General features: G+C 40.8%; 1 protein-coding gene across 1 annotated transcript; it reads left to right on the top strand.

The window, feature by feature from the left end:
- Positions 1-884: 884 nt before the first annotated feature.
- On the top strand, positions 885-10,047 carry LOC145719691 (glycerol-3-phosphate acyltransferase 3-like). The gene is made up of 4 exons (XM_081811227.1): positions 885-995; positions 2,992-3,120; positions 4,023-4,102; positions 8,765-10,047. Exons 1-4 carry the CDS (start codon positions 936-938, stop codon positions 8,859-8,861), a joined length of 366 nt encoding a protein of 121 aa, XP_081667353.1. The 5' UTR covers positions 885-935; the 3' UTR covers positions 8,862-10,047.
- Positions 10,048-10,218: the final 171 nt, after the last annotated feature.

Raw genomic sequence — 10,218 nt, 5'->3', positions numbered from 1 at the left:
AGCGTCTGCCTTCGGCTCAGGTCATGATCCCAGGGTCCTGGGATCGAGTCCCGCATCGGGCTCTCTGCTCCTTGGGAGCCTGCTTCTCCCTCTGCCTCTCTCTGTCTCTCATGAATAAATAAATAAAAATCTTTAAAAAAAAAAAATAAAAATAAAAATAAAAAAAAAATTGTATGAGGACTTGGATTGTTCTAGAATTGGCATTCTTAGTCCAGATCTCTGCTGTCCCATAGGAATGAGCTGCCCTTTTCTGAGCTAGTAATCCCTTGCTTTCTTCTGACATTTGATGGAAGTCATGGTGTTTTGTTTTTGATTTTGTTTTTTGTTTTTGGAAGTCATCATGCCTTTTTGATCTTAAAAGTCATTTCTGGGTAATGAACTTGGACAGGTATTGTTCATAATTTTTCAAAGGTCCTTATTTTATTTTATTTTTTAATCTTTTAAAGATTTTATTTATTTGAGAGAGAGAGAGACGGAGATAGTGAGAGAGCACAAACAGGGAGGAGAGGGAGAAGCAGACTCCCTGCTGAGCAGGGAGCCTGACACGGGACTCGATCCCAGGACCCTGGGATCATGACCTGAGCCAAAGGCAGATGATTAACTGACTGAGCCACCCAGGGGCCTCTCAGAGGTCCTTATTTTAAAGTATTGAAATTGTCACCTGTTATGCCGAAGTTATATCTCTAGAGCATTCAATAACAAAGTAAAAGTTTATTAAACTTGCTTAGAGCTGTTGAATTACATACTTAAGTGGGGATTGATCTATTTCACGAAATGATAGTAAACTATAATTTTGCTATGATTTGAATATTTTAGATTATTTTATATCAAAATAATTCCTTTTTAAAATTTATTTTAAAAAAGACCACCTTTAAAAATATTCACCACCTCCTTTCCACCCCTCTGCAGGGACTTGCATCAATAACACTTCAGTCATGATGTTTAAAAAGGGAAGCTTTGAAATTGGAGGAACCATACATCCAGTTGCAATTAAGGTAAAATAGATGCCCCTCCCTGGCCCCCCAAAAGGGCAGTGACTAGGTAACTTTATTTTGATATAACCTCAACCTTAAAATCTGTAAGAATAACAAGCACTTGTATACCTTTTCCCCTGCCCCAGCTTTATTGAAATATAATTGACAGATAACATCATGTAAATTCAAAGTATACTGTATGTTGACTTGATACACTTACATATTGCAAAATGATTGCCACCATAGTTTTAGCAAACACCTCCATCAAATCACATAATTACTATTTCTTTTTTATGGTGAGAACATTTAAGATCTATTCTCTTAGCAACTTTCGAGTATATAATACAGTATTATGAACTATAGTCACCATGCTGTGCATTAGGTCCCCAGAACTTATTTATCTTAGAACCAAAGTTTGTAGTCTTCGACCAACATCTCCCCGATTCCTCCAATTTGTCCTCTCTCCTTAGCCCCTGGTAACCACCCTCCTAGTCTCTCTTTCTGTCAGTTCAGCTTTTTAGATTCCACATATAAATGATACTCTAGAGTACTTCTCTTTCTCTGTCTGACTTACGTGACTTAGCATAATGCTTTCAGGGTCTATCTGTGTTGTCACAAATGTCAGGATATCCTTCTTTCTCACGGCTAATTAATACTCCATATATATATATATACCACATGTCCTTTATCTATTCATCTGTTGACAGGCACTTAGGTTGTTTCCAGATCTTGGTTCTTGTAAATAATACACTGCAATGAACATGGGGATGCAGATATCTCTTCAAGATCTTGTTTTCAGGGGCGCCTGGGTGGCTCAGTTGGTTAAGTGACTGCCTTCAGCTTGGGTCATGATCCCAGGGTCCTGGGATCGAGTCCCGCGTCGGGCTCCCTGCTCTGCGGGGAGCCTGCTTCTCCCTCTCCCACTCCCCCTGCTTGTGTTCCCTCTCTCGCTGTGTCTCTCTCTGTCAAATAAATAAATAAAATCTTTAAAAAAAAAAAAGATCTTGTTTTCATTTCCATTGGTTTTATACCCCAAAGCGGGATTGCTGGTTCATATGGTAGTTCCGTTTTTGATTTTTTGAGGACTCTCTCATATTGTTTTCCATAGTGGCTGTGTTGATTTACACCCTTACCAGGGTTCCCTTTTCTCTACATCTGTTTTTTTGTTTTTTTTGTTTTTTTTTTTAGATTTTTAAGGACAGAGAGAGAGAGAGAGCACAAATAGGGAAAGCAGGAGAGGGAGAAGCAGGCTCCCTGCTGAGCAGGGAGCCCCATGTGGGGCTCGATCCCAGGACCCTGGGATTATAACCTGAGCTGAAGGCAGTTGCTTAACCAACTGAGCCACCCAGGCGCCCCTGTTTTATATACTGGAATTCTGCATTAGATGTAATTTGAAGAAAATGATTTGCAATTTGCTGCTAAGCCAAAATGTTTAGAAACCACAACTTTAGTTAAACTTTCTCAGTTTGTAAACTGAATCTCAGAGATGTTATGTAATTTGCCTCACAGCTGTACAGTTAGTTGGTAGAAAAATTGTGATGTCATTATATTAGAGATATTTAGCCAACATCGTATTCTGAAGACCTCTTGTGTGTGAGGTCTTCCTCAAGGCATTTGTGTACTCATTACTCAGATTCACCAACTGTTTACATTTTGCCCTGTTTGCTTGATAGGTACCAGGGGATTGAGTGCCAGGCATTGTATTAAGTACCTAAGACAAAACAGTAATAAGCAAAACAGTTACCGTGTCTATTTTCACCCACCTTCAGTTAAGTGGGGAGACAGATCTTTCAGACTCAGGTGGAAAACCTTCATATTGCAACACTCTGGGGCTCAGGTCAGAGGAGTTAGCTGGCCTGGTTTACTTCTTTGTTCATTTCTATCAAGCTAAGTAGCTTCGCTTTCTCTTGGGGTCTGATAGAGATGTTTGGCTTGTCACCTTGGAAACACTGACATGGATAAGAAAGGTCACCACTTCGTTCATAACTGGAATGTATTTTCTTTTCTTTTTTCTTAGTACAACCCTCAGTTTGGGGATGCATTTTGGAACAGTAGTAAATACAACATGGTGAGCTACCTGCTTCGCATGATGACCAGCTGGGCCATCGTCTGTGACGTGTGGTACATGCCCCCGATGACCAGAGAGGTATCTATCCATAGATAACAACTGGTCTTTGGTGCTTTATCCGGTCAGATCAAGGCGAGAAAACTTTTACCTGAAATCCTGGGTGCCTCCTTTCTTCACATTAGCTAGAGCTGGACTTCCTTTGTACCTTCTCAGCAAATGGGTCATTAAAAAAAAAAAAACAAACGTGGGGCACCTTGGTGGCTCAGATGGTTAAGTGTCTGCCTTTGGCTCAGGTCATGATCTCCAGGTCCTGGGATCGAGCCCCACATCGGGCTCCCTGCTCAGCAGGGAGTCTGCTTCTCCCTCTCCCTCTCCCCACTGCTCCTGCTCTCTCTCTTGTTCTGTATCTCTCTGTCTGAAATGAATAAAATAAAATATATTTAGGTTTCTTCAAATCAGGCTATTTTATATTCAGAGACTCTTTTCCATAATAGTTTTTATAGTTGCTATTGGTTTAGTGAACCTACAGTTATTATGGAATGTTAAATATTGGATAAGACTAATAAAGAGCATAATAAATATATATACATGATACAAAATTAAACAATACAGTACTTAATTTTCTTGATAGAACAAATGATATCTGCTATGATTGAGAATAGAACTGAGCTAAAATGTGACTCTTACTTTTTTTTTAAAGAGACAGAGAGAAAGAGCTCGAGGGCATGTGCATGTGGAGGAGAGGGGCAGAGGGAGAGAGAATCTTAAGCAGGTGTCATGCCCAGTGCGGAGCCTGACGTGCGGCTGGATTCCACAACCCTGAGATCATGACCCCAGCCGACTGATCATGACCCCAACTGAGCCACCCAGGCGCCCCTGAATCTTACATTTTCAAACAAATCTAGAGACTATGATATATTTATTTTAAGAATTATTTGAAAACTCTATTCCCAGGATGTGCATAATTTTCTTTTCCCCAGGAAGGAGAAGACGCCGTCCAGTTTGCTAACAGGGTTAAGTCTGCCATTGCTGTGCAAGGAGGATTGACTGAGCTTCCCTGGTAAGACCTTTTTCAGAAGTACTATCATTTTTTTTAATTAAAAAATCACTTTTAATAATGTCATTGGTTGTGCTGGTTAGCCAGAGGTTTAACGGAAAGGGACAGTGGTTTACTTGAGAGGTCAATGGCTTAAAGAAGGTAGAAGTTTACCCCTCTTGCTTAAACATGGCCAGTGCAGGCTGGCGTAACAGGTCGTTCTATGATCTCCCATCCTCAGTGTGCTTCCATGACAGGGTCCAGGATGCCTACTTCAGCGCTACTCCACAGTATCGAGAATGGCTGGCAGGAAAGAATGAAAACAGGGACGCGCCCGTCTCTTTACGAGCACGGGATGGACACTTCCACCTCTGCCCATTGGCTAGACCTCAAGTTATGTGATAAGAGCTGCAAAGAAGGCTGGCGAATGCCATCTTTGTTCTGGAAGGCCATGTATCTAGCTAAAACTGAAGGTTCTTTTACTGAAGAAGAGAGTGAGAATGGATTTGGGGGTGGGGAATGGACCCTGGGAGCAAGGGTCTTGTTCATACTTAACGCTGGCTGTAATTCTATTGAAGAAAACTTAAAAACTTGGAAGGAAATAAGTAAAATATTTTCGTTATGGAAACCCTGGATTTAATTTTTTGCTTGTTTGAGGAAGGTTGCACGTAGGTGAGTGTATTAGTCTGCTTGGCCTGCCATAACAAATTACCACAGGCTGGGCGGCTTAAACAACAGAAATGTATTTTCTCACAGTTCTGAAGGCTGGAGGTCTGAGATCAGGGTACCAGCAAGGTCGTTTTCTGGTCAGAGCTCTCTCCCTTTCAGCTGGCAAATGGCCACCTTCTTGCTTTTGTGTGAATATAGGGAGAGAGGGAGAAAAGAGAGAGCAGGCTCACAGGTGTCTCTTCTTATAGGGGCACTAATCCTACCTTGAGGATTAGTGCCTCATCTAAACCTAATTATTTCCCAAAGGTCCCATTTCCAAATACCAGTATATTGGGGGGTTAGGTCTTCAATATATGAATTTGGGGGGTGGTGCATAAACATTTAGTCTGTATCAGTGAGGGTTAACTATATCTACGTTATAATGGGAGATTAATCATACTTCAAATCTTGTAAGTTTAATAAAGTCCCTCTGTTTATCTTTTTTTTTTTTTAAAGATTTTATTTATTTATTTGAGAGAGAGAATGAGATAGAGAGAGCACATGAGAGGGGGGAGGGTCCGAGGGAGAAGCAGACCCCCTGCCGAGCAAGGAGCCCGATATGGGACTCGATCCCGGGACTCCAGGATCATGACCTGAGCCGAAGGCAGTCGCTTAACCAACTGAGCCACCCAGGCACCCCCTCTGTTTATCTTTTTTTGGTGTTTTGAAAACACTGCATGAAAAGTTCACTGGAGGCAATTATAGTAATGCTCTAGGAGCAAGATTTGGCTGAGTCAGGCTGTCAGCCTGTTCAACCAAGAACTTGTAAACCTCCAGTGGGACTCCGGACTGCTCAGGAATTCAGCCTCTGCAATAGAGCTAACTGGATTCTTACACTCCCTTATGCAGGGGTGGGGAAAGTCTCTAGCCTATTTTATCCATTCATATATCTTGAGTACAACCAATTTCACCCAAGAAACTTGTTTCTGGCATCCGTTATGCTAATTAGGAAGCCACTAATTTCTATAGTGAAAACCCATTTCTAAAATTCCTTATGTGAATTAACAAGGTTTGGGAAGTTGTTGGAAGACAAAGACAATTGAAGCCTTAGAGTGGCACCTTTGGAGGGTGGTCTTCTAATTCAGTGCCTGGCTGACCATCCCCAGAGTATGAGTCCTTGATTTAGGGCTACTTGACTGGCCCTAAGGTCAGGATTAGGGTCAAAATAGGTTAAAACTAACATTTGTATCACACTACCTAAGCTGGAATATGTGAGACTAAGTTACAGACATCATAGCATCATCAAATGACAGGCTTACACAGGTCCTAGTTTATAAATGCCCTAGTGATCCAAGTTCACTCTGGATCTGGCTTCCTCTTTTTTGCTCATTGTTTTCATTTCTTTACCCTGCTTTCTCTCACCTGACTTCTCAGCCCTGCTCCTGCCCCAAAGCCATATGAAAATCTTGGAGCTTTGGATCAGTAGCCTCATAAACCAAAGAAAGGAAGAAGTCCTTGAAAGATAACAGCCTACCCAAGTCAGCCACAGGACAGATCTCAATCAGATTGGCTTAAGCAAAATCTGTCAGAAATGATCCTTAGGGGGTACCTGGGTGGCTCAGTGGGTTAAACATCTGCCTTGAGCTCACGTCATGATCTCAGGGTCCTGGGATGGAGCCCCATGTCGGGCTCCCTGCTCAGCAGGGAGTCTGCTTCTCCCTTTCCCTCTGCCCACCACCCCTCACCCCCGCTTGTGCTCTCTCTCTCTCAAATAAATAAATAAAATCTTTAAAAAAGAAAATCTTAAAAAAAAAAAGACGATCCTCAGAGTTTTTTAATTCCCTTGTATCGGGCCATATGTAATTTTGTTATAAAAGATTACTTTTAATTACCTAGCCTCTTCTTTAGGAAAAAAAAAGACTCACTGCCTTTCCAGGTGTATCTGTCATTCACACATTGGGTATGAATGAATATGTCTACATTGTTTTTTTCCTAGATTAAATGGGAACTTGATTGTATCATCTCAAACAGGCTTTTATATATGGCTGCTGGCCTCCTTAGGAACTCAGATCTGCTGCCACTGCAAAGGGGAATTGGGTAAAACTTTAAAGTCTCTAGAGGGGGCATGTCACAGTTGGAGTACTCAGAACAGTGTTAGTTTTCTGAGTGCTTAGGTGAGTTGTATCAAAATCATGTCAGGATGCTCAGGGGCAAACGTTGCTAACTTTGTCAGTTTTGGTCTGGACCTTAGGAAAGAAAGAATGGCCTTTCTTCTACCTCTCCCTCCTCCAACTTAGTTCTGACTCTTCAGAATTCACATAAATGCTGTGAATAGTTAGAGACAGCTCCTTTGGATAAAAGAGGCTTTTGGGGACAATTCTGGGGAGCTAACAACAATTTATAACCTTGTTTCATGGAAATTTCCTACAGCTGAGCCCTTGGAAGATGTGTGGACTGTAGTCTATTTTAAGTTGAGGACTTACTGGTGGGCTGTGTCTTGGATTTGACTCTAGAGGCCAGAACATTGCAGTGGTTCAGGCAGGCGTTTGTTTGTAGGTCAAGTTCTGTCTTCATGGCATTGAGTTCATGGGCTAACCTATGATCCATTCATCATCATCAGAGAGCACTTGGTAAACATTTGTGCTTAACTGGGTTAAAATTAAACAGGCACAGTATGAAGTAAGCAAGTTCACCATCCATGCTCTCCTAGGAGTTCAAAATCAAAAATGTTAGATTAGGAGAGACATTGTGGCCCCTTATAGTCCAGTCTCCTCCCAGAGCTTCCAATTTGTTGTTTCTTTGTGTTGTCCGAAGAAGGAAAGGCATGCAGAGCCCTTATAACCCAGGCAGCTCTGTGTTTTCACCATCCTGGACAGAGTTCAAAGATTCACAGGGTCTGAATTAAGGAATGCTGCTTACATAGGCACTAACCACTGCTTAATTAAATGCAATTTATGATTTTGTTGTTTGTTTTTATTCTGAGTCTGTTTTGGAATATGGAAGATTACAAATACTTGAAATATATAGTGCTTTGAATGAAAATACAACTTGGTAGACATAGGATTAGATTTGAATAATGATTAGCCCGTTTATCTTTAAGTAATTTACTCATGCATATACAGTACCCTCACCATTACTTGTGTGTATATTTTATTTTATTTTATTTTTTTAAAGATTTTTTATTTATTTATTTGACAGAGAGAGAGACAGCGAGAGCAGGAATACAAGCAGGGGGAGTGGGAGAGGGAGAAGCAGGCTTCCCGCTGAGCAGGGAGCCCGATGCGGGGCTCGATCCCAGGACCCTGGGATCATGACCTGAGCCGAAGGCAGACGCTTAACAACTGAGCCACCCAGGCACCCTTGTGTGTATATTTTAAATGTCCTGGATGATTTTCTAGTAAGACATAGGTTGATTAGATGAAAGGAAACAATACTTCGCTTTTCTTGGGGAAAAGGATAGGCAAACAATCCTAGTTTTAATATAAAGTCCAAATATTTGAATATAGCAATCCTAACTTCTAAAAAGAAACTGAGTGGAGATATTATTCTATATTTTATTTATTTTATTTCTGTAACTTATTATTATTATTATTATTTTTTTTTTTTTTGAGAGAGAGAGAACAAGAGTGTGAGCCGGGGGGCGGGGTAGGGGCAGAAGGAGAGAGAGAATCTCAAGCAGACTCCATTCCCAGCACAGAGCCTGACTCAGGGTTTGATCTCACGACTCTGAGATCATGACCTGAGCCGAAATCAAGAGTCGGTTGCTTAACCAACTGAGCCAGCCAGGTGCCCCTAATTTTTTTATTCTATATTTTAATCAAGCATCAGAGAGACTGTTCCTTCCCCAAAGTAATACACATGTGGTGACTGGTAGAACAGACGCTGAAATCTTGGTCTTTCTGCTTTCCAATCCCCTGTTCTTTGCCCCAGTGCTGACCAGGCAGCCACTAAGTGTCGTGGCACGACCGTGTGTTAGCAGCTAATGCTTTTAACTCATCATTGGGAGTATCTTTTATTTATTTGCCTTTTTATTCCCAGGGATGGAGGGCTGAAGAGAGCAAAGGTGAAGGACACCTTCAAGGAAGAGCAGCAGAAGAATTACAGCAAGATGATTGTGGGCAATGGATCTCTTTGAATTGGACTGAATGCTACCCTGGTGATAAAATTTGGCTTCCCAGAACCAGCCCCTAGAAATGGAATGTGTTGGGTTTTTTTGGTGAGGGAGTGGAGTATTGTTTTGTTCTACTGGTTTTGTTTTTTGTTGTTAATCTCTTCTACAGGATGGATCGGCTCTACCTCTTTATGCCAGAGGCAGAACCCACTGGGGGCCCTTTTCAGCTTTTGTTGTTGTTATAGCATTAACTTCATGAATTGTAAGGTAGTTTACTGAGTTTAAACAGATCCTGCCTTTTGTAAAATGATGATGTCATCGTTGATTGAACGAAATACTTATGCAGGAAAAAGTGCTTCTAAAACACTTTTGGAATTCACTGTGTTTCGAACTCGTTGATATGGTAATTCTCAAAAAAATCCCCCAAGCTCTTTTCATGATTAATTTTCTCACTCCTTCTCCCCTCACCTCCCCCTTCAATCACTTAAACAGAGAGATTACACATCAGTTCAAGGTTACCTCCATGGTTACCTTCTGCAAGATCGAAAAGAAAAATGGAGGACGTTCTTTAGGAGAAAGGACAGATTTGTGGCCACTTGATCTGAAAGTTGAAAACAAATGTAAATTTTTTTTTTTTTTTTTTTTACTAGTGTGTTAGAAGAGAACTACTATTTGGTAAGCTGTACCAAAGAAAAGTGAGTGCAGGTTACTGAGTGTGTGCATTTATGGGTAGGCGAATTTTGAATAAACACTTTTTAGCTGGCAGCTGGTGATAAAGTTTTAAGTTTTCCTTGTTTGTACGCTAAAGATCTACATCTAGTGCCTCTCCCATCTACTGATTTGGTTTTGTGCCGAAACATGTTTTCAAACAGGAGGGGCCTTTAACAACAACAAATCACATTGTCTTCAATGGGAGTATGAATGAGCCAGGTGTGTGTGCTGCCCCTCACCCTCCACCCCTTTGAGGTTTATTTCAGAATGTTCCCAGTTTCTTAAACAGAAAAATAAGTGGTAAAATTATTTTTTGGAAACCAAGCCTTAAATTTTTTAAAGGGGAAGATAAGTGTTTCCCAGCTCACACAGCATAAGCAATGTTTAATAGCAATATAATGCCATGTTAAACTCTGAGAGTGTTATATCTCTTCTGGTAACCATGTTCAAAATGTGAAACTGTCTTACAGTGAATATAAATAAATTCTATATTTCTAAATGTGTGTTGCATTGTTTTCCCTCTCCTCTACCCTCTTCTGGTTTGGGGTAAGTTAAATTCTTATTATAAACAAGGATTGTTTGTTTTTCATATCAATGACATAGCTAAATTTTATTGGACTGGAACGTCTGGGAAATGAGAACATGAACAGCTAGTTTTGGTTTGTTTTTT

The sequence above is a fragment of the Leptonychotes weddellii genome, unplaced genomic scaffold (assembly GCF_054177405.1).
Source record: "Leptonychotes weddellii isolate Sample4059 unplaced genomic scaffold, ASM5417740v2 HiC_scaffold_6370, whole genome shotgun sequence".
Lineage (NCBI taxonomy): Eukaryota > Metazoa > Chordata > Mammalia > Carnivora > Phocidae > Leptonychotes > Leptonychotes weddellii.
The sequence above is the reverse complement of the archived record's forward strand: the minus strand, read 5'-3'. Positions and strand labels throughout refer to the sequence as shown.